Source organism: Rhinoderma darwinii, chromosome 5 (assembly GCF_050947455.1).
Source record: "Rhinoderma darwinii isolate aRhiDar2 chromosome 5, aRhiDar2.hap1, whole genome shotgun sequence".
In the NCBI taxonomy this organism is placed as follows: domain Eukaryota; kingdom Metazoa; phylum Chordata; class Amphibia; order Anura; family Rhinodermatidae; genus Rhinoderma; species Rhinoderma darwinii.
Genome location: NC_134691.1, coordinates 204,790,790 through 204,815,817, shown reverse-complemented (window position 1 = coordinate 204,815,817; position 25,028 = coordinate 204,790,790). Strand labels below are relative to the sequence as shown.

The 25,028-nt window shown below is 42.3% G+C and overlaps 2 protein-coding genes across 9 annotated transcripts in view; one reads left to right on the top strand and one right to left on the bottom strand.

The window, feature by feature from the left end:
* BRD9 (bromodomain containing 9) overlaps positions 1-4,486 on the bottom strand; it is a 148,619-nt gene extending 144,133 nt beyond the window's left edge. For 3 of the 6 annotated variants that reach the window (XM_075826874.1, XM_075826878.1, XM_075826879.1), the window contains exons 1-2: positions 4,258-4,485; positions 275-498 (exon numbers count right to left, since the gene is read on the bottom strand). In XM_075826874.1, coding sequence (XP_075682989.1) covers positions 275-498; positions 4,258-4,342 — 309 coding nt within the window. In that variant the 5' untranslated portion in view covers positions 4,343-4,485. Of the gene's footprint in view, positions 1-274; positions 499-4,257 lie in introns of all 6 variants that reach the window. The other 3 variants (XM_075826876.1, XM_075826877.1, XM_075826875.1) reach the window with 2 other exon arrangements.
* The window catches only part of TRIP13 (thyroid hormone receptor interactor 13), a 202,918-nt gene continuing 182,267 nt past the window's right edge, over positions 4,378-25,028 (top strand). Inside the window, exon 1 of one of the 3 annotated variants that reach the window (XM_075826882.1) lies at positions 4,378-4,549. The gene's annotated coding sequence lies outside the window, so the exon portion shown is untranslated. The other 2 variants (XM_075826881.1, XM_075826883.1) reach the window with 2 other exon arrangements.

Genomic DNA, 25,028 nt, shown 5'->3' with positions numbered 1-25,028 from the left:
TCTTCCAACACCACCACAACAGCGGTACATGAGTCACATCTCGTTTTGCGGCTCATCTGCACATAAGTGAATTGGGCAGGGCTTCAACACCACACACAACCTTTGGACAGGTGTGGCGTTGTTGGTGGAAGAAAGTACCCACGTTTTTCTAATCCTGGACAACCCCTTTTGAATATATCGTAAGATTTAATTGCATCCATACAAATGGTGCGCTGTGATAGAAGCAAATTGTTAGCAAAAATCTGGTAATGTACAGATGCAGTTACTTTCATACCTTCCTCCTCCTTCTTTCTTCATCATCTACATGCTTATCCTTCTCTTTCTCAGACTTCTTTTTCTTTTTCTTCTTTTTTTCCTTATGGCGCTCTCGTTGCTCGTGATCTGAACGATCATCATAGTAACTAGAATCATGTCCAGATCCAGACAATTCCGTCACTTCACTTCCTCCAACTTTAAGAACCAATTTTAAAGGTTTTTCTGAAGGTTTACCCACATAATCTGAAATGTTATAAATACATATTAAGAAACTTGCCAGAATGGTAAATAATGACCGTACCCAGACAAAATGTATCCCCAGTTATGTTCACTATTACAATGTAAAACTCAGCAAGTGAAATTCTTTCATAAGAAATTTCATTAGCCAAATTTGTTTTTTTCTTATATTAAAGTGTGGACTGCCCCAAGTCGCTGCTGCTTGTTATATGGAGAACAGTGTGGGTTCTGACTCCTGGGATCCCAGGTGCCATGGGGGAGTGTCTGTCACAACTCCTATTCTTTAAATGAGAGGTGCACAGAATACACTGGCAGTCCATGCTGCAATCTCAGGGGAATGACACAGAGCAGGCTAATGGAAGTATAAAATGACACTGCATTTATTCACATCCACTAGAACACTACAATTCCCTTCAGCTGGCCATACAGGAGATAGATGTTGTATTTACCGATGCGCAATTCTTCTTTTCAACAGGACAGTAAAGCGGGGCCCATACATATTAGATAACTGTTGGATTAGGCCATCTTCTATCTAATGTGTTTGGTCAGCTTTAGGTTGAGGCTACATCAATAACTTTTATAAAATTGCAGCAATTGCCATGCCGCCGTCCCAGAGAAATATTGAGTCATGTGACCGCTGCACATCAAAATATTATGAGGAAAGACATGGCATGGATAAGGCTATTGCGTGACAGGGTTGACAATATTATGGATGTAATAGAGAGGAGTCCTTCACTTGGAATCCCATCCAGACAGCTGCTGCAAAGATTGGAGGGCCTACTTTTCTATAAATTACCCAGACGGACTATTTTCTGTATAGGGTTTTATGACTTTATAATCAAGGCTCACCAGGAGCATCCCTATGTGATAGCAGCTGATCACGAGAGACCTCACGAAGAGAGTCACCTCATGGTTGGGGGCACGTCATACAGGAAGAGTTGCCCAAACCGGTCAACCCCTTTAAAGGCTCTGTCACCACATTATAAGTGAGCTATCTCCTATATAAGGAGATCGGCGCTGTAATGTAGGTGACAGTAATGCTTTTTATTTAGAAAAACGATCTATTTTAAACCACTTTATGAGCGAATTTTAGTTTTATGCTAATGAGTTTCTTAATGCACAAGTGGGCGTGTTTTACTTTAGACCAAGTGGGCGTTGTACAGAGGAGTGTATGACGCTGACCAAAGTAAAACACGCCCACTTGGGCATTAAGAAACTCATTAGCATAAAGCTAAAAATCGCTCATAAAGTGGTTTAAAATAGATTGTTTTTCTAAATAAATAGCATTACTGTCACTTACATTACAGCGCCGATCTTCTTATATAGGAGATAGGGCACTTATAATGTGGGGACAGAGCTTCTTTAAAAACGATCATTTTGGAGCAAGTTGTGACCATTTTTAGATTTATGCAACTTAGTTTCTTAATGCGCAACTGGGCGTTGTACAGAGGAGTGTATGAAGCTGACCAATCAGCGTCATACACTTCTCTCCATTCATGTCCATTTGAGATTACGCTGTGCTGTCACATACACCCACATTAACTTTACTGAAGTGTTTTGAGAGTGAATAGACATTGCCTCCAGCCAGGACGCGATATCTATTCACACTCCCGACACTTCGGTAAAGTTTGTGTTTGACTCACAACAGCACACACGCGAGATCACGCTGTGCAGTGATTAAGTCCCACACAAAGGTTACCGAAGTGTCGGGAGTGTGAATAGACATCGTGTCCTGGCTGGAGGTGGTCTATTCACTCTCAAGACACTTCAGTAAAGTTAATGTGGGTGTATGTGACAGCAGAGCGAGATCACACTGTGCCGAGTACAAATGGACATGAATGGAGAGAAGTATATGACGCTGATTGGTCACTGATTGGTCAGCGTCATACACTCCTCTGTACAACGCCCACTTGGTCAAAGGTAAAAAACGCCCAGTTGTCCATTGAGAAACTCATTAGCATAAATGTAAAATTGCTCATAATTATCGGTTTTCAAAATAAAAAACACTGTTGTTATCTACATTACAGCGCCGATCAGATTATGTAGGAGACAGGGCACTTATAATCTGGTGACAGAGCCGCTTTAACCTGGATTTACATACCCTTTTGTCTGTGATTAGAGGTCACAATCATGACAATAAGGCTGGGTTCACACAACCTATTTTCAGACGTAAACGAGGCGTATTATGCCTCGTTTTACGTCTGAAAATAGGGCTACAATACGTTGGCAAACATCTGCCCATTCATTTGAATGGGTTTGCCGACGTACTGTGCAGACGACCTGTAATTTACGCGTCGTCGTTTGACAGCTGTCAAACGACGACACGTAAATGGACTGCCTCGGCAAAGAAGTGCAGGACACTTCTTTGCCACGTAATTTGAGCTGTTCTTCATTGAACTCAATGAAGCACAGCTCAAGATTTACGAGCGTCTCAGACGGCTCGCAAAATGCGAGGAGAAGCATTTACGTGTGAAACGACGCAGCTGTTAACAGTCTGTCTTTTCACACGTAAATGCCTCTCATCGTGTGAACATACCCTAACAGTGTATAGGGAACATAAAAGGGAAATGATCCTTTCCCATTTAGCTATGACGTGTTAGAAGATCACATTGGTGAAGTCTATTATGCTAGGCCTCTATACTATTACAGGAAATCTAACAACATTCTATCTCTAAACAGTACAACACTACAGAGCCTTTTCACTGTGGAAGTCAATGGAAGGCTGAGACTTCACCTACATTATCTTCTCACAAGTACATATAATGTATCAGAAGATCATTTGATCGCTCCACTGCTAAATCTTCATACACGATCTTAAAGAGAACTTTTCACCCGCCCATTCATATGCACCATGTAAAAGGCACTGCTGCAAAAACCGGGTCTCAATTTAAAAAAAAATTATTCTATCCTCCTCCGCTATTTAGACATCGGTGCAATTATGTTTGGTGCCCAATATGTAAATAACCCTCTGAACTGTGAATGGGGCGGTTTTTTATTTCGAAATGGCAGAGGGGCGTGATACTTAGTACTCTGACACTGCCCAATCAGCTACGGACAGTGTGAGAGCGGCTTGTACTGTGTGATCTCTCTCTCGCGTTCTGCAAAACGACAAGACTGCGTGATCTCACATCACAAGCCGCTCTCACACTGTCCGTAGCTGATTGGGCAGTGTCAGAGCGATAAGTAACACACCCCCATGCCATTTAGAAACGCCCCATTCACAGTTCAGGGGGTTATTTACATATACACACACACACACATACATACATACATACATACATATATATAACACTAGGAATTTGGAATTTATTTTTCTAAAGGGACGAAGAACTACAATTAGCCGGGGCTCCACACCGACTTCTCATGAAATCTCGCAAAATAGTGAGTAACGTGTACACGACGTCGTATTGCAATTATATCCAATGTGCTGCAATTTAGGGATAGAGTCTTGTTTCACAAGGTAAGGTGCAGGGCAGGACCACATTTTTGCATTCATGACATTGTGTGACATGAAATTGCCTGGGCACAAGCAATTTCATGCGACCCCCATAGGGGAACTTCAGATCACAAACAAAACCTCAGTCCTATAATCACATGCGTTTTACCCTCTGGAGCCCTAGCCCAGTATAAATAATTACATCAATATTGTTCACTGTTAACAAAATTGCCACAAATGTAAACAATGGCAACTGCATGACAGATAGCAAGAAAGAGAAGTTTTACCAAACTAGACAAAACCTTTCAATAATAACAACAACCACTCACACTGAGACTGGTCTGGGGGGGAGCTCAGGTCGCCGGCGTCATACGACCTCCACTCAGACCTGTGCTTCTTGTGCTTCTTTCCCATAGTCAACCCGTACGGGGATAAACAGATTCAGCACGAAAATACGCGACACAGCCGGACTCCGAAAAAGAAAGCAAAACACGGTTCCTCCTCCACAATTACCAGGTTGGTCTAAACTGAAAAGAGGCGCTGACAAAATGGCGGTGGAATACAGTCGTCACCAATAGCGTCTGACGTCAGACGTAGACCGACTTCCGGTTCCAGACAAAGGTAAGCGCGGGATGAGCTTTCAAAGTTGTGGCACCGGGTGCTGAAGCGTACGCTGTTCTGTGGGCATGTAGGGTTGCCTTTGTGGCTAGTACACGCTGTTAGGGAGGATGTTGTACCTGGTTGTCATTACGCTATGTAAGAGTGGGACATGGCAGCGTATGATATGAAAAGGTGAAGGGCTACAGTAAAAGGGACACTTGTATGAGGTTCAGGACGCGCACTTACCAGCCTCTAAGAGAGAAACTCCCAACCTCCAGATCTTGCAGGAAAGTAATTGAGAGCAGCATTGTGAGTAATTTATTAAAACTAGAGCTATGAATAAGTGGAGTAGTTACCCATAACAACCAATAAAATGTGACAATGATAGAAGGCTATATCCGCAGTCTTGGGCACTATGTTTCTTATACGTTCAGTGCTACGGTTCGGACACGGGTGATATGCCAGTGCCCTGTAGCAATTTGCCAGTTACAGATGCCCCGGACTTTAGGTCTGCCTGGGTGTCCAAATGTGACGTTACTGTGTCCAATGGCATCAGGCGTAAATGAATACTGGAAATTGCTTCTAACTCTCAGCATGCCAAAATCTTTATATATTTTTCAATTCAGTACCGGTTCACAATGGCGGTTTTTCTGCGCATTCGGTGTGCCGGTTTAAGGGTAGCGTGGTTTGTGCTGTGGTTCTTACCGTTCCAAATATTGGTGTCCCGTTACTTTTATGACAGACTGCGTTCTACTTGCCGCCAGAATTACTGGAACCTCTGATGAAAAGAATATAATGTAGATGTGAACAGAGTCTTATTATAGAATAGACCAAACAGAATCAAAGGAAAGTAGGAGATTTAGGGCTCGTTCAGACGAGTGTGTTCCTCGTCCGTGTGCTGTGCGTTGATCACTGACCAAGGACCCATTCATTTCAATGGGGCTATTTAGACATGCGTGAGTTTAGTGCCCATTACGAGAAACTCACTGCATGTCCTATATTGGTGCGTTTTTGCGTGCCTAGTCTTGGGTGTCTGTGTCGTGTGCTGTCCGTGTAACTTTCACGCATCAGTTACAAAGAAATGCAGAGAAATAAAAAGTGCTTGAACGGACGTGAAAAACGCAAGCCACACGCAACGCACACTGATGGCACGCGGACATGAAATGTAGGAAAAACGCTGCGTTTTTTTTAATGCGTGCAAATAGGACACGCTCGTCTGAATGAAGCATAAGGGAGGAAGTACGGTTATATTTTTCTACGTCGTACTAGGGGTGTCTGCAACTGCACAGATGTGGGAGAATGTGTGAGTAAACCTGAAAGATATACATATTCTGACTTCTAGACTGCTATATACTGGTTAGGCTGAAATCACACGTGCAGTTTTTGTGGCAATTTTTGAGCCAGACACAAAATAGAGAAGTATCATTCTTTTCTTTATACTCTGCTCCTGGCTTTGACCCAAAAAAACTTCCACGAATATTGCATGTGTAATTCCAGCCTCTTAGGCCTCGTGCCCACTTCAGGTTTTTTTCATCATTGCACTATCCGTTTTTTTTTGTCACTGATTGCACCCTGACACATTCATTTCAATGGGTACATGCACACTTCCGTTGTTTTAACGGGACCGTGCGAACGTTCTGTCAAAAATAGGGCAGGTCCTACTCCAGCCCGTTTTTGACGGAACGTTCTCGGCCTTTGCATTGATTTGGTCCGTCACACAACAAACTGCACACTGAAGCCACCCGTGCGCGCCCCGTGATTCATGGGGCTTTCATTAGTGGCCGTTTATCGGCACACGGAAATGTTTACAGATTCTTTTTAAATGGACGCTAATTTTTCAAACACCTTATGCTAATCTAATCGTATACCTGACATACAGCAACTTGACATGGAAATCGCTTCGGAATCCACGCCAAAAGCAGCTCAAATCCCCCCCCCCCCCCCTCCCCAATTGATTTCAATGGGTGGCAGAGACGTTCTTTTTCCCCAGACAGATTTTGGGTGCTCACAGGAAAACAAGCAGCATGCTCTTTCTTCTAGCGGTTTCTACCTCTGACTGAAATCATTGGGAAACAGAAAAAAACAGTGATCCTTTTTTTCACTCCGTTTTTTCCCTGCGTTTTTTTGCATATGATTCAACGGCTACAGGCAAAAAACGCCAGAAAAATACGTGAAAAAAAAGCATCAAAACACTTGCAATTCAAAATCTGCCTCAAATTTCCTAAAGGAATTTTGATGCAGATTTCTGCCTGCAAAAAAACTCTTAGGATTTATTTAGGCCCCTTGCACACCACCGTAATTGTGGTTCGCGATTGCAGATCAAAATACGGTTACATTAATTTCTATGGTTCCCCCGGCACCTTCCCGTATATTTATGGGAAGGTGTCCGGGCCGTAGAAAGCTTCCGTAAAAAATAGGACGTCCTATTTTTTGATTTTACGGACCGTGCTCCCGTAATTTATAATGTGGGTGACTGTCCGCGGACGGCCGTGCCTGTAATCACGGACTGTGATTACGGGCACGGTTGTGTGCATGGGATCCTATTGCTAAAATGTAGGTTTTTTTTTATCCAGGTTTTATCCAAATTCTGTGTAAAGTTACTGGTCTCTTTCTGTAATTTTCTGTCCACCCCCTGTTGTCAAGAAAAGTCTGTTCCTGGTTACAGAGGAGAACTGATGGGCTGCAGAAGGTGTGGGGGTGTCTCATTACACTGCCTGTCCATACAACTCTATGGAGAGGAGAGCAGGGGGAGAAAGACACAGGCAGCTGGTAAGATGTCTATGCCACTACAGTGCTGGATTCTCAGCTTTACTTGGTCTGTACCGCTGTATAATCTCCTCCATGCTGCTGCAGCTTTTATATATGTGATAGGAGATTCTCCTCCTCGCTGTGTATAGAAGACATGACAGTTAGGCCTCATGCACGCGTACGTGTTTTTGCATTCATTTCGTTGGGCCCATGCACACAACCGTGGTTTACCAATTGCGGGCTGCAAAATCTCAGGACAACTCGTTTTGCGGTTCGCAATTGTGGTCCGGCACCCTTGATATAAATGTACATCTTCTGTGTGTTTAGTCCGTGATTGCGGACTGCCCGCGCATGACACTTCTCGAGCTTTCCGTGCTGTAATCACTGCTATGGCCGTCTGAATGAGGCCTTTGGGTAAGTTCACATACAATTTTTTGTCAGGCTGAAAAAATCTCCCTTAAAATTCCTTTAGTATTTTTTATACGGATTTCGAAATGCCTGTTTTTTTTTAATGCTTTTTGTCAGCGTTTTTTTTTTTTCCTGCATTTTTTTTTTTTTTCTTTAGCCGTTTTTGTAAACTGAATCCATACGGGGTAAAAAACTATGGCAAAAAAAAAAACAGCTTCAAACAAGCAACTCTTATTTACTAACGTCAGAGGTGAAATCTGCTCCAAGAAAGAGCGAGCCACTTATTTTTTTTTTCTCTAGCATTAATAAGTCGCCTGGGGGGAAAAATGCCTCTGCCTCCCATTGAAATCAATGAGGGGCTTTTTTTGGGAGCTCATTCTTAAGCGGTTTTGTGTGGCAAAATCAGTGCCAAAAACGGCAAAACTGACACTGAGGCTCCACACACTAGCTAAAAGAATTAGGGGAAAAGTGCTATATAATGCAGAATATGAGTCATAGAGTGGCCAGAAATAGTCTTACTCCTCATGTTTGCACATATACTTGCTTATGCTGAAAAGTTAATTATGCTTTAAAGGGGTTTACCAGCTTCTGATGACCTATGCACCGGATAGGTCATCAGTATATGATCTGTGGGGGTCCGACAGCCGGGCCCTTCACAGATCAGCTGGTCGGGTACCTCCGTGCGACGGACGTACGTGCAGTTGGCTCCGGCCACGTAATAGCGGCCGATCTGCAGTAGTGCAGCTCTGCTTCCATTCAAGTGAATAGGAGCAGACCTGCAGTTCTGCATCACGGCCGCTATGCTATGTACGAAGCAAACTTCTTCCAGGGTCCATACGTAGCATTATGTGCTATACCATCCGGTGCCTGCAGGCCACCGATGCGGGGTCTGGGTATCGCACCCGCAACGATGACATACTGATGACCTATCCGGTGGATAGGTCATCAGTTGTCAGAATGTGGACAACTCCTTTAAGCAACATGGCTTTTTCACAGGTTTTTTCCTGCCCAGCAGTTCTATGCAGGGAACTATAACACAACCTCTTTGACTTGAATGAAGCTTTGTTGCAGTTCCCTGCACAGCTGGTGGATGATTTTACACGGACAGACAGTAATACACTGCAATGCAGGAGTATTGCAGTGTGTTATAATAGCGATCGGACGATCACATAGTGAAGTCCCCTAATGGGACTGGTAAAAAAAAGTAAAAGAAAAAAAATAAAAAACCCACTTTTCCTCTTACAAACTGCTTTATTAAAAAACAAAAACAAGTTACACATGTTTGGTATCGCCGCGTCCTTAACGACCCCAACTGTAAAGTTATTACATTATTTAACCCACTCGGCAAACGCTGTAAAAAAACAATGCAAACGTTTTTCTGTGAATCCTGCCTTAACCTCTTCACGCGCTGCTCCGCAATAGTACGTCCTGCAGAGGTGTTAGTTCGCGCATCCAGACGTACTATTGCGGAGTAGTTCCCGGCGCACACTGTCCTAACGGACAGTGTCCGGGAACCGGGAGGTCAGCTGTCCCCGACAGCTGACACTCCAGCCTTGCCGGTCAGCGGATTGCCGTCGCCACATTTAAGTGGTTTGAAACACATCGGCAGCCCCCACGAAGTGATCGTGGGGGCTACCGATGCTTGTCACGGCAATCGGAGGTCAGACAATGACCTCCGGGTTGCCATTTACGGAAGACTCGGAGGAGCAGCCTCCGGCCGCTCCTCCGAGACTTCCTGTCAGTGTGACCGTCACGTCACAATGACAGTTGGAGTACATTACACTACACACGTAGTGTAATGTACTCTAGCAGCGATCAAAGCTGCAAGTATAAGTGTCCCCTAGTGGGACAAGTGAAAAAAGTAAAAAAAAGATAATAAAAATGTTTTAAAAAAAGTGTAAAAATAAGTTATAAGTGATATAAACGAACACTGCATTTTTTTCCTATAATAAGTCTTTCATTGTGGGAAAAAAATGAACACGTTAAAAAAAGTGCACATATTTGGTATCCCTGCGTTCGTAACGACCCCAACTATAAAACTATGTTTTTCCCGCACGATGAACACCCCAAAAAAAAAAAAAAACGACACCAGAATCGCTATTTTTTTGGTCACCACCCCTCCTGAAATAGAGAATAAAAAGTGATCAAAAAGTCGCATGTACCTGAAAATAATACCGATAAAAACTACAACCCGTCCCGCAAAAAACAAGCCCTTACACCGCTTTTTTGACTGAAAAATAAAAAAAAGTTACGGCTCTCAGTATATGGTGACACACAAAATAAATTATTTTATAAAAAAGTGATTTTATTGTGCAAACGCTGCAAAACATAAAAAAAAACCTATATACACATGGTATCGCTGTAATCGTACCGACCCGCAAAATAAAATATAATGGTCATTTATAGTGCACGGTGAACGCCGCAAAAAATAAACTAAAAAACATTGTCAGAATTGCTTGTTCTTGGTCACCCGACTTGCAAAAAAATGTAATAAAAAGTGATAAAAAAAAATCGCATGTACCCCAAAATGGTACCAATGAAAAGTACAGATTGTCCCGCAACAAATAAGCCCTCACACAGCTCCGGTGGAGAAAAAATAAAGACGTTTTGGCTCTCAGAATATGGCGATGCAAAATGTGCAGTGTTTTCTAAAAGCGGATAAGGTCCGACACCATTTCAGTGTGACACTGGCCACATATCTATAAATTATTATTTATTTACCGCATTATTATACCCTCTTATTATGCCCTGATGTTCTCCGCACAGATTACACATGCCCCCACATCATAAACTGAAATACCAGCAAAACCCCAAACAGAAAAACTACCAAGCAAAATCTGCGCTCCAAAAGCAAAATGGCGTCCCTCCCTTCTGAGCCCTGCAGCGTGCATAAGCCGCAGTTTGTGCCCACATATATGGCATCGCCATACCCGGGAGAACACGCTTAACGCTTTATGAGGTATTTGTCTTCAGGGGCACAAACTGGGCACAACATATTATGCAATTTTATTTTAGTAATGGCATACCAGTGGAAAATTGCAATATTTACACCATCCGCTGTGCATTAACCCCTTTGAGCACTATGACTTAATAGCACGTCATGGTGCGGAGGTTGATGTATGGAGCGGGCTCACGTGCTGAGCCTGCTCCATACGCTGCGGGTGTCGGCTGTGTATTACAGCTGACACCCGGGACTAACGGACAGGAACAGCGATCGCGCTGTTACAGGAGTCTGTAAAAATAACAATATACTGCAATACATTAGTATTGCAGCATATTGTACCCGCGGATCCAATAATCGCTGGTACAAGTCCCCTAAGGGGACTAATAAAATGTGTAGAAGAATTAAAGTTATTAGTAGTGAGAGAAAAAAGTTTAAAGTTAAAAAAAAAAACCTTTTCCCCATTTTTCTTCAAAAGTAATGTAAAAAAATAAACAGAATTGATATCGCTACGTCCATAAAAGGCCGAACTATTAGAATATACCATTATTTAACTCGCACGGTGAACACCGTAAAAAACTTAAATAATTTAAACTGCCAAAATCGCTGTAGTTTTCGTTTTTACCGCACGGCGAAAGCTGTAAAAACGAAAACCCCAAAAAATGGAATCAGATTTTTTTCCTATATTACTATATCTTACTATTTTTTTTTCAGTTTCCCAGTACTTTTTATGGCACTTTAAATGGTATCAATAGAAACTACAATTCCTCCCGCAAGAAATAAGCCCTCACATCACTCTACTGACAGAAAAAGAAAAAAGTTATGGCTCTTGGAAGGCGGGTAGTGAAAAACGAAAATAAGAAAGCAAAAAATGGATCAGTCCTGAAAGGGTTAATTCATTTCTAATGAAAAAAATGTATGACCCCATGTGGGGTATTTCTGTACCCGGGAGAAATTGCTTTATAAAAAATGGTTGTTTATTTTTCCTTTATCCCTTGTGAAAATGAGAAAATTCAACATTTTAGTGGAAATAAATTGTGATATTAATTTTCTCCGCCTAATTCCACTAAATTCTGCAAAAAACCTGTGTGGTCAAAATGCTAACTATACCCCTAGATAAATTCCTTGAGAGGTGTAGTTTCCAAAATGGGGTCACTTTTGGGGGGTTTCCCCTGTTTTGGTCTCTCCAGGGCGTTGCAAACGCGACATGGCACCGAAAACAAATCCAGCAAAATCCGTGCTCCAAATGGCACTCCTTCCCTTCTGAGCCTTGCTGTGGGTCCAATCAGCAGTTTATTACCACATATGGCGTATTGCTGTAATCAGGAGACATTGCTTTACAAATGTTGGGGTGATTTTCTTCATTATTCCTCGTAAATATTACAAATTTCTTTTTTTTTCAGAAAAAAAGTAGATTTTCATTTTTACAGACTAATTCCAATATATTTAGCGAAAAACCTGTGTGGTTAAAATGCTAACTATACCCCTAGATAAATTCCTTGATAGGTGTAGTTTCCAAAATGGGGTCACTTTTGGAGGGTTTCCCCTGTTTTGGTCCCTCCAGGGTGTTGCAAACGTGACATGGAACCAAAAACCAATCCAGCAAAATCTGTGCTCCAAAATCCAAATGGCGCTCCTTCCCTTCTGAGCCCTGCTGTTGGTCCAATCAGCAGTTTATTACCACATATGGGATATTGCCGTAATCGGAGACATTGCTTTACATATGTTGGGGTGCATTTTCTTTATTATCTCTTGTAAATATTAAACATTTTCATTTTTACAGACTAATTCTGATAAATTAAGCGTAAAACCTGTGCGGTCTAAATGCTAACTATACACCTAGATAAATTCCTTGAGGGGTGTACTTTCCAAAATGGGGTAACTTTTGGGGTGTTTCCACTGTTTTGGCACCGCAAGACCTCTTCAAACCTGACAAGGTGCCTAAAATATTCTAAAGGCCAGTGCTTCAGTCCATTATCACACTAGGACCACATGTGGGATATTTCTAAAAACTGCAGAATCTGGGCAATAAATATTGAGTTGCATTTCTCTGGTAAAACCTTCTGTGTTACAAAAAAAAATGTATTAGAAATGAATTTCGACCCAAAAAAAATTTTTTGTAAATTTCACCTCTACTTTGCTTTAATTCCTGTGAAACGCCTAAAGGGTTAAAACACTTTGTGAATGCTGATTCGAATACCTTGAGGGGTGCAGTTTTCAAAATGGGGTGACTTCTGGGGATTTTCTAATATATAAGGCCCTCAAAGCCACCTCAGAACTGGTCCCTGAAAAAATAGCCTTTTGAAATTTTCTTTAAAATATGAGAAATTACTGCTAAAGTTCTAAGCCTTGTGAGGTCATAGAAAAATAAAAGGACGTTCAAAAAGCGATGCAAACATGAAGTTGACATGGGAAATGTTAACTATGCGTCCCCACACAATCTTGCTGACAGTCTCCTCCAGCGTCGCCATACAATCTTGCTGACCGTCTCCTCCAGCATCCCCACCCAATCTTGCTGACGGTCTCCTCCAGTGTCACCATACAATCTTGCTGACCGTGATGCTGGAGGAGACTGTCAGGAGGATTGTATGGTGACGCTGGAGGAGACTGTCAGCAGTATTTGGTGGGGATGCAGGAATAAAGACGTTTAGCAGGAGGCATGTAAAATGCGTCAAAAAAAGTGTGAAATACACGCCGTGTGAACCTGTCAACTGAAAAGTCATTCACTTCACTTTCATCATTCTAAGGGTATGTTCTCACGCAGTGTTTTCAGCCATTTTTCGGGCCGCAAACGTCACGAACAACGGCTGAAAATTTGGAAGCAGAACGTCTACAAATATCTGCCCATTGGTTTCAATGGGAAATACGGGGTTCTGACGGGACGTTTTTTTTTCGCGGCCATTTTCCAAAAACGGCACGTAAAAAGACGCCTGCCAAAAAGAAGTGCGCATCACTTGGGACGTTTTTGGAGCCGTTTTTCATTGACCGCTCCAAAAACAGCTGTAAAAAAACGCGGCCAAAAACGTGAGTTTGATAAAAAAATGCCTGAAAATCAGGAGCTGTTTACCCTTTGTTTAGTAAGCGTGTGAACATACCCTTAGCCTTTTGGTGTGTCCTATAGCTTCTGCCAGCTGCATTTCAATAATCACACCCAAAATGGCAGCCGGACACTGCTTAGCAATTTGATTCCCTCCCACATTTATGGCAGCTGTGAGTCAGGTTGCTTTGCCTTATTCACCTTGCTGTAATTCTGGGAAGTGCTCCCTCTGGTGGCCAGCATTGGAAAACATGTCAAATTGTTATTTCCTTTTTAACCCCTTAATGACCAGCCTATTTTGGACCTTAATGACCAAGCTATTTTTTTACATTTTTCAATCGTCGCATTCCAAGAGCTATAACCTTCTTATTTTTGCATCGACATAGCTGTATAAGGTCTTGTTTTTTGCGGGACAAGTTGTATTTTTTAATAGCACCATTTTTAGGTACATATTATTTATTGATTAACTTTTATTAACTTTTTTTTGGGGGGGAATAGAAAAAAATCTGAAATTTCGCCACTCTTTTTTGCGTCCTAAATCTACGCCGTTTACCGTGTGGTATAAATAACACAATAACTTTATTCAGCGGGTTGTTACGATTGCAACGATACCAAATTTGTATAGTTTTTGTATGTGTTACTACTTTTACACAGTAAAACGCTTTTTTTTCTAAATTATTTGTTTTTGTGTCTCCATATTTGAAGAGCCGTAACGTTTTTATTTTTTCGCCGATGCAGTTCTATGAGGGCTTTTGTTTTGCGGGGCGACTTGAAGTTTTTATTGGTACCATTGATGCGACTTTTTGATCACTTTTTATTACATTTTTTTAAAGTCCGTATTCACAGAAAACAGCAATTTTTCCATAGTTTTTTATTATTTTTTTTACGGCGTTCACCGTGCGGGTTAAATAATGTAATAGCTTTATAGTCGGGGTCGTTACGGACGCGGCAATACCAAATATGTGTAACTTTTTAACTTTATTTTGTTTTTTTAATAGTAAAGCATTTTGTAAGGGGAAAAGCTGGGTTTTTCATTTTTTTTTCACATAATTTTTTTATTAACTTTATTAAACTTTTTTTTCACTTTTTTACTAGTCCCACTAGGGGACTTTAAAATGCGATTCTGCGATCGCTATTGTAATACACTGCAATACTTTTGTATTGCAGTGTATTACTGCCTGGCCGTTTAACACGGACAGGCATCTGCTAGGTCATGCCTGCGGCATGATCTAGCAGGCAGTCGCTCCAGGCAGACCTGGGGGCCTTTATTAGACCCCCGGCTGCCATTAGAGACACAGACACTCGGCGATCGTATCGCCGGGTGTCGGTGGGAGAGAGAGGGAGCTCCCTCCCTCTCTCCAAAACCACTCAGATGCGGTGCTCGCTATTGAGCACCGCATCTGAGGGGTTAAACGTGTGAGATCGATACTAATATCGATCTCACACGGCAGAGCAGGGACGCTCCCAGCCCTCAGCAGCCTCTAGCAGCTGAGAGCAGGGAGATCTGACAGTTCCCTGCTCTGTAAACTTATTCCGATGCCGCGACGTAAAAAGTCTATGGCATCGGAATAAGGCCCGTTAGTGACCGACGTAGAAACACGATGGGCCGGTCACTAACGGGTTAATACTTTCCCCCATGTGGAAGAACAAAACAAATACAGCAAAAAACTAGAAATAAGTAACTTACTTAAAAAAAAAAAAGGTTTAATTCGCGACACATTCCCTTTAAAAAAAAAAAAGTGATAAAAAGTCGCATCTACTCCAAAATGGTATCAATAAAAACTACAAGTTGTCCCACCAAAAATAAGCCCTCATACAGCTGCATCGGCGGAAAAATAAAAAAGTTATGGCTCTTCAAATATGGAGACAGAAAACCAAATAATTTTGAAAGAAAAAAAAGATTTAAGGCCTCATGCACACGAACGTGCTTTTGCGGCCGTAATTCCCCCGAAAATCCACGGGAGAATTGCGGCCCCATTTATTCCTATGGGGCCATGCACACGACCGTGGTTTTCACGGTCCGTGCATGGCCCAGGAACCCGCACCGCAGAAAAGAACGGACAAGTCTTATTACGGTTTTCAGTACGGGACAGTTGTCCTGCAGCGAGGCAGGGACTCCTAGCATCGTACATAACTATGATGCTAGGAGCCCGGCTCCCTGCACTGTGTTCGGTCCGGGACTTCTGGCCGAAATACGTTCCGTCCATTACGGACGTAACATGATCGTGTGAATCCAGCCTTACTGTGTCAAAGTAGTAAAACATACAAAAGCTATATAAATTTTGTATCGTTGCAATCGTAGCAACCTGCTAAATAAAGTTATTGTGTTATTTATAACACAAGGTAAACAGCATAAATGTAGGACGCAAAAAAAGTGTGGCGAAATTGCTGTTTTTTTTCTATTACCCCCCCCCCCCCCCCAAAGTTACAATTTAATCAATAAATTATATGTACCCCAAAATGGTTCTATTAAAAACCACAACTTATACCCTTATACAGCTGTGTTGACACAAAAATAATAAAGTTCTAGCTCTTGGACTGTGACGATGGAAAAACGTAAAAAATAGCTTGGTCATTAAGGTTTTAAACAGGCTGGTCATTAAAGGGTCAACATAGTAAGCATCCTTAAGGCTATGTTCACACAACAGTTCACGTCCGTCACCCGATCATTTCAAGAACAACGAAGTTCTTTGGGTGTATTCACACGGCGGTTTTTTGAACTGCCGTCAAAAAATATAACCTGTTCTAATTTCCCTATCGCCCTATGGCGGCACCCCTGGAGACGCCTCCTCCACTGGACAGGAAACGGGAACTAGGATTCATTTAAAGGAGTGACCACCACCATCATCCCTGCTTCTGTTTCCTGTCCTTTGGACAAGAGGCAGGGACAGAGTAGGATCCAAAGAAGGGCAGACTGCAGGAGTTTAGCCTGTATCTGAGGGTCTCATGTGTGGTCTGTCGGCATAAGTCTCCACTAGGAGCCGCTGGGGATAGTCTGGTTCCCCCTCTTCAAACCCAGCTGTGTGCGGATGCTTTGTGCCTTTCTTCCTCTTGCTGTGTTTGGAGAAATTCTTATTCCGGAGCCAGACTGTAGCGGCGTGTCTGGGGGAGCGTTCCTTGTGGCCTTGCGCGTGACTCCGAAACCTCCACAGGCCATATATTTACCGGCACTATAGGCCTTACGGTAAGTGGAGCCGGTGTAATGACGCATCCGGAAGTGACACTTGTTACTTCTGGTTTCTTTAGGTTTGCTGGGAGACAGTTTGTCGTGTGGCCCGCAATTGGGTGGAGTCCCCAGCGTGTGCTTTTTGACAGGGGCCCTGTCAGTCTTATGAGAGCTGTGTCAGAAAGATCTACTACAACTCTCCAGTTTCCTGGTTTTTATTTATTTATTTTTTTGAGAATGGATGCTTCACAGCTGGCACAGATGCTGGACCGGTACACGCTGGTGGGATAAGAGGGTTTTTTACCCCTAACATTTCCCTGACCCTATTTGTACTGTAAACATTGTCGTTTTTAGGGCTCTAAGGACCCAGGGAAAAGATCAGCTTAAAGAGGCTCTGTCACCAGATTTTGCAACCCCTATCTGCTATTGCAGCAGATAGGCGCTGCAATGTAGATTACAGTAACGTTTTTATTTTAAAAAAACGAGCATTTTTGGCCAAGTTATGAGCATTTTTATATTTATGCAAATGAGGCTTGCAAAAGTCCAAGTGGGTGTGTTTAAAAGTAAAAGTCCAAGTGGGCGTGTATTATGTGCGTACATCGGGGCGTTTTTAATACTTTCACTAGCTGGGCGCTCTGATGAGAAGTAACATCCTCTTCTCTTCAGAACGCCCAGCTTGTGACAGTGCAGATCTGTGACGTCACTCACAGGTCCTGCATCGTGACGGCCACATCGGCACCAGAGGCTACAGCTGATTCTGCAGCAGCATCAGCGTTTGCAGGTAAGTCGATCTTACCTGCAAACGCTGATGCTGCTGCAGAATCAACTGTAGCCTCTGGTGCCGATGTGGCCGTCACGATGCAGGACCTGTGAGTGACGTCACAGATCTGCACTGTCACAAGCTGGGCGTTCTGAAGAGAAGAGGATGTTACTTCTCTTCACAGCGCCCAGCTAGTAAAAGTATTAAAAACGCCCCGATGTACGCACCTAATACACGCCCACTTGGACTTTTACTTTTAAACACACCCACTTGGACTTTTGCAAGCCTCATTTGCATAATTACAAAAATGGTCATAACTTGGCCAAAAATGCTCGTTTTTTAAAAATAAAAACGTTACTGTAATCTACATTGCAGCGCCTATCTGCTGCAATAGCAGATAGGGGTTGCAAAATCTGGTGACAGAGCCTCTTTAATTTAAAGGCTAATTACACCTTTTTGAGGGCTTTTTTTTAAATAAATAGATTAGTCCGTGTGATTTGTGTAACTTACTAATTCGTTTTTATTAAAAATTTTGTTTTACTTTTGGAGATACAGTTGTTCTGTATAGAGAGTACAGAACAGCTGTATCTCCAAAACGAATTTTAATAACATTTTTTAATGAAAACTAATTAGTAAGTTACACAAATTACACTGACAAATCTGTTTATTACAAAAAAAGCCCTCAAAGGTGTACATAGCCTTTAAAAACAGAATGTCAGATTTTCCTACGGCCTATGTTAAATCACTCTGTAAAGCTTGTTTGAAGAAGGTTTTAGAGGATTAGGCCCATCTCTATTCAAGAATGTTAAAAGCCTGGTTAAAAAAATAAGTAAGGCTTTAAGTAAAGAACGCCCTTGTACTTCATTCAGTAGATCTAGGGCAGTGTACTTCTCCAGTGATAATGAAGTTGTCAGGAGCAGAGGAAGTAGAGGGTAAGGCCCCATGCACACAACCGTAAAAACTCCCGTAATTACGGGCCCATAGACTTCTATTGGCCACGGGTACCTCCCCGTATGCTTACGGGAAGGTGCCCGTGCCGTTGAAAAAGATAGAACATGTCCTATTTCAGGCCGTAATTACGGCACGGGCAGCCCATAGAAGTCTATGGGGCTCCCGTAATTACGGGTGACAACGTGTGTGCACCCGTAATTACGGGAGCGTTGCTAGGTGACGTCAGTAAATAGTCACTGTCCAGGGTGCTGAAAGAGTTAAACGATCGGCAGTAACTCATTCAGCACCCTGGACAGTGGCTACCGATCACAATATGGATAAAGCTGTAAAAAAAAAAAAAAAGACGTTCATACTTACCCAGAACTCCCTGCTTCTTCCTCCAGTCCGGCCTCCTGGAATGACGTTACAGCCCATGTGACCGCTGCAGCTAATCACAGGCAAATCACTGGCTGCAGCCGTCACATAAACTGCCGCGTCATCCAGGGAGGTCGGACTGGATGTCAAGAGAGGGGCGCGTCACCAAGAGAACGGCCGGGTAAGTATGAATTTCTTTTACTTTTATTACGGAAAGGGCTGTCCCTTCTCTCTATCCTGCACTGATAGAGCGAAGGGCTGCCGATTAGTGCAGTGCAATTTTGCAGCCAAAAACGTGCCCGTAAATACGGGTGGAATACGTGTGACCAAGAACCCGTATTTACGGGTGGACAAAAATACGGTCGTGTGCATGGGGCCTAAATTAGATTCTGAATAGAACTCCTTCAGAAGAAGAGCTCTTAGGAAAACCTCTTCTCCCTGCGGAGAACATAGATTTATTGGTTATAGCCAACAAATCCACGCCACCATGGATCTAGAAGATTCTAAACCGGCTAGGTCGGTCCAGGATATAATATTTGAGGGTATAAGGCCCAGAAGATATAAGGTGTTTCTTGTCCACAAAAATATCAGCCTTCATTTACAGAGAGAAAAAAACCTTTGAGGAAGAAGCGTCTACTGCTTGGGATAGGGCCCCTAGAATTGGCGCTCCTGTAGCAAAAATTTAATTGAGGGCATCTCTACCATTTGAAAATGCAGGTTCACTAAAGGACCCTATGGATAAGAGAGCAGAAGTATACCTAAGAAAACATGAAGACGCTACTACTCCAGCTTTCAAATCTGCTATTTCTGCAACGTGTGTAGCTAGATCCCTTAAGATCTGGGTTAACCAATTTAGAAACCAATATTAAGAGTGGAACTCCCAGAGATCAGATGCTGACTTCATTACCTACTCTAAGCAGTGCCAATGACTTTGTTTCAGATGCTTCAGCTGTTTCTTTACGCAAGAGTGACAGCATTATCAAATTCAGCTTGTAGGACTCTGTGGCTCAAATGCTGGAAGGGTGGTGCGGGATCTAAATCAAAACTTTGTGCCATACCTTGTCAGGGGGAGTTATTTGGCCTTGCCCCAGACAACATACCTAAATATGCATCCGATGGGAAAAAAGGGTTCCAATCAGTGATGTTTCCTTGTAACAAAAAATCCTTACATAACAATAAAAGGAAGGACTTTAAACAGTTAAATAGGAAAAAAAAACTAGAAAGGTCCAAAGAAAAACAAGGGGCTTATGTTCAATTCCCATTCTGATTCCTCTAAAAAGAGCTCGCAACAATTACTCCAGAGGTCCTGTGGGAGGACGTCTATCGCTGCCCCCCCCCCCAGGATTGGCAAATGACTATGGATAAATTCCATTGTGAAAGAAGGTTTAAAACCAAATTTTCTCTCTTTTTCATCGGAAAGATTTGTTATCACATACCTACGCGCAGATCCAGAGAAGCAGAGGGCCCTTTCCGGAGAAATTCACACCCTGCTTTCTAAAAAGTTATTGGTCCAAGTTCCTTCAGGAGAAAAAGGAAGGTTTCTTCTCAACATTGTTCCTGGTAAGAAAATCCAACAGCTCTTATCGCACTATTCTAAATTTAAAGAAACTAAATCAAAGCCTATCTTACGAAAAGTTTCACATGGAATCAATTACCTCTTCAGTAAATAATCTATTTCCGGGATGTGTCTTGGTCACTCTGTACATATCCACAGTCACTTCCAAAAATTTCTAAGAGTGGCAGTATTTCTGGGGAACAATCTTTGTTACCTAAAGTTTCAGGCTTTTTTTTTCTGGGCTCTCGCAAGGATCAAGGGCATTCAAAAATATTATAGCGGAGATGATGGCCCATATCCTAGAGAAGGACATTGTAATAATGCCTTATCAGAACAATTTTCTGTTGGTTGCCAAGTCGGATTGGATACTTCTACAGCAGATAAAAATGGTAGAGTATATTCTCTTCAGGCTAGGCTGGGAATTTAACAGGGAAAAGTCAAAACTAACGTTGGATTCTAACTCAAATGTCTTTCCTTCCACCACAAAAAGAATGTGGTAGTGAGTCAGGGAAATTATATAGAAAAAGGTGGTCTCTTTACAAAAAAACAGGTCTGTTCCCGGGTTAGTAACAGCTTGTATCACAGCGGTAGAATGGGCCCAGTACCACTCAAGACACCTTCAGCATCAAATACTATCCGAGTGGAACAAAACACAGAGGTCCTTAGATCACAAGACGTATTGTCCCTGCAAACATTGCAAGCCCTCTCCTGGTGGGTGGATCTCAGGAACCTAGGGAACGGAATCCCTTGAAAGGGAGAAAATATCTTCAGCCTGACTGCAGACGCTAGCCCTTGCAGATTCTTTACTTCTACAGGGCACGTGGAATCAAGCAAATTTCCTGAATTTCAGGGAATTGATGGCTGTGTTTCTAGTATTTATTACCAGTTGTCAAGGATCGCAGTGTAAAAATTTATTCTGACAACTTCACGGGGGTGGAATATATAAACAGATGGGGGCACAAGGGCCCCGAGTTTCTTGTCCCTGTCTCTATTTCTGTTAGCAGAATCTTCTCTCAGTTCCCTCTCGGCAGTTCATCTCAAGGGGGTACACAACCAGAAGGCAGATTTTCTCAGTTGCCATCACATCAATCGGGGGGAGTGGGGTCTGAATCAGGAAGTTTTCACTGAGATGACGAAACTATGGGATGTCCCAGTAATAGATCTGCTTGATTCTCGTGTAAATCGATAGGTGGACAGTTTATTTTCCTTTTCCCCTCAGGTCTCCCAAAGGGATTGGATCCTTTCTCCCAATCTTGAAAAAAGGCCTGTTATATGACTTTACACCTCACGTTGACTTTGAGAACACTGAAAAGAATCAGAGAGGATTCTGCAAAAATAATACTGATTGCTTATTTTTGCTGAGAAGGGTCTGGTTTTCATAGCTCTGAAAGATGTCAATAGCAACCCCATAGATACTTCCAGAGGTGGAAAGCCTGCACCTAACAGCATGGCTCTTGAAAGGGAAATTTTAGGGGAAAAAAAACCTGATCAGACAGGCCATCTCCACCCTTCTAGCCGGTAGAAAGGTCAGCTCAGAGATTCACCTTAGAACCTGGAATTGCTGACAAACCTGTTGATATCTTTGATTGCCCTGATGGCCCTTTCATTTTGGGTTTCTTACAGGTACGCTTAAAGGGGTTTTCCCATGAGACATTTATGTCATATCCACAGGATATGTCATAAATGTCACATGGATACGGATCCCACCTCTGGGACCCGCATCGATCTGTAGAACAGGGCCCCCTAAAACCCCGTTCTGCTGCTCTGTTGCAGCAGAAGCAGGGGAATTCCTACCATAAATAAGGAAACCGTGTACCTCGCTGAGCTTCGCTGTTTCCGTAAGTCCCATGGAACTGAATGGTAGTTACGGAAACCTCGTAGCTCGCGTGCTACGCTTCTTCAGTAACTGCCGTTCACTACTTTCGTAACTCTCGACCATATAGTCAGGAAGTGGCCGGTGAGGCAGAGGGTGCAGAAACAGGTAGAATGGGGTTTAGAGGGCCCCGTTCTAGAGATAGGTGTGGGTCCAAGAGGTGGAACCCGCATCTATCTGACAGTTATGGCGTATTCTGTGGATATGTCATAAATGTCCCTCATGGGAAAACCCCTTTAAATAGGAATCTTAGGCACTGTTCACACTGAGTTTTTTTTCATGCAGAAAGCCTGACGATATAAAATAGGACACCCCTCTACACACACCCAGTCATGTTTCCTGTCCTCCGGATGGGATTGTCCTGTTGGAAAAGCGCTTCTCCCTGGATTGCAGACCCCCTAGCAGGTTCTTACCTTCTTTCCCTAGGTGTGCTCCGGAAGGTATAAGTCCTCTGAAGGAAGCAACCTTAAAGAGGCTCTTTTACCACGTTATAAGTGGCCTATTTTGTACACTATGTGATCGGCGCTGTAATGTAGATTACAGCAGTGTTTTTATTTAGAAAATAATTATTTTTGACGGACTTATGACCTATATTAGCTTTATGCTAATGAGTTTCTCAATGGGCAACTGGGCGTGTTTTACTATATGGCCAAGTGGGCGTTGTACAGAGGAGTGTATGACGCTGACCAATCAGCGTCATACATGTCTCTCCATTCATTTACACTGCAAATAGCGATATAGCTACATCGCTATCTGCAGCCTCATATACACACACTAACATTACTGCAGTGTCCTGATAATGAATATACATTACCTCCAGTCAGGACGTGATGTGTATTCATTCTCCTGACCACTTCTGTAGCGTCTCTGTGAGTTACAGCATAGCAGGCGTAGTCTCGCGAGATTACGTTGTAAGCTGTCATTCACAGCGAGATCTCGCTGTGCTGTAATTAACAGAGACGCTACAGAAGTGGTCAGGAGAATGAATACACATCACGTCCTGGCTAGAGGTAATGTATATTCATTGTCATGACACATGAGTAGCGTTATAGTATGTTTATGTGACAGCACATAGCGATATAACTATATCGCTATTTGCAGTGTAAATGAATGGAGAGAAGTGTATGACGCTGATTGGTCAGCATCATTCACTCCTCTGTACAACGCCCACTTGGTCATATAGTAAAACACGCCCAGTTGTCCAATGAGAAACTCATTAGCATAAAGCTAATATAGGTCATAACTCCGTCAAAAATGATTGTTTTTCTAAATAAAAAACACTGCTGTGATCTACATTACAGCACCAATCACACGATGTACAATATAGGCCACTTATAATGCGGTGACGCAGCCTCTTTAACCCCTTAAGGACGCAGCCTAGTTTTGGCCTTAAGGCTCAGAGCCCATTTTTCAAATCTGACATATTTCAATTTATGTGGTAATAACGTCGGAATGCTTAAACCTACCCAAGCGATTATGAGATTCTTTTCTCGTGACACATTGGGCTTCATGTTTGTGGTAAAATTTGGTCGATATATTCAGTGTTTTTTGGTGAAAAATTGCAAAATTTTGAGAAAATTTTGAAAAAATAGCATTTTTCAGAATTTTAAATGCATCTGCTTGTAAAACAGACAGTTATACCACCCAAAATAGTTACTAGTTCACATTTCCCATATGTCTACTTTAGATTGGCATTGTTTTTTTGAACATTCTTTTATTTTTCTTGGACGTTACAAGGCTTAGAACATAAACAGCAATTTCTCATATATTTTTAAGAAAATTTCAAAAGCCTTTTTTTTAAGGTACCTCTTGAGTTCTGAAGTGGCTTTGAGGGGCCTATGTATTCGAAACCCTGATAAAACACCCCATTTTAAAAACTAGACCCCTCAAAGTATTCAAAACAGCATTTAGAAAGTTTTTTAACCCTTCAGGCATTTCACAGGAATTAAAGCAAAGTGGAGGTGAAATTTGCAAATTTCATTTTTCTTGCTGAATTTCAATTTTATTCATTTATTTTTTTCTGTACCACAGAAGGTTTTACCAGAGAAACACTACTAAATATGTATTGTCCAGATTCTGCAGTTTTTAGAAATGTCCCACATGTGGCTCTACTGCGCTCGTGGAATAAAACACAAGCCAAAGAAGCACCTAGTGCATTTTGAGGCCTCTTTTTTTATTAGAATATATTTTAGGCTACATGCCAGGTTTGAAGAGGTGTTGAGGTGCCAAAACAGTAGGAATCCCCCAATAGTGACCCCATTTTGGAAACTACACCCCTCAAGGAATTCATTTATGGTTGTTACCATTTTGACCACACAGTTTTTTCACAGCACGTATTTGAATTGGGCTGTGAAATGAAAAAAATGTCATTTTTTTTCCAATAAAATGTCATTTGTGATCAAAATTTCTTATTTTCACAGGGAACAAAATACCCGATTTTGTTGCCCAATTTGTCCTTAGTGTGGCAATACCCCATTTGTGGTGATAAACTGCCGTTTGGGCCCATGGGAGGGCTCAGAATGAAAGGAGCGCTATGTGTTTGTTGGAGTCCAGATTTTGCTGGATTGGTTTTCGGGTGCCATGTCGCATTTGCAGAGCCTCAGAGGTATCAAAGCAATGGAAACCCACCAGAAGTGACCCCATTTTGGAAACTACACCCCTCAAGGAATTCATTTATGGGTAATGTGACCATTTGGACCCCATAGTT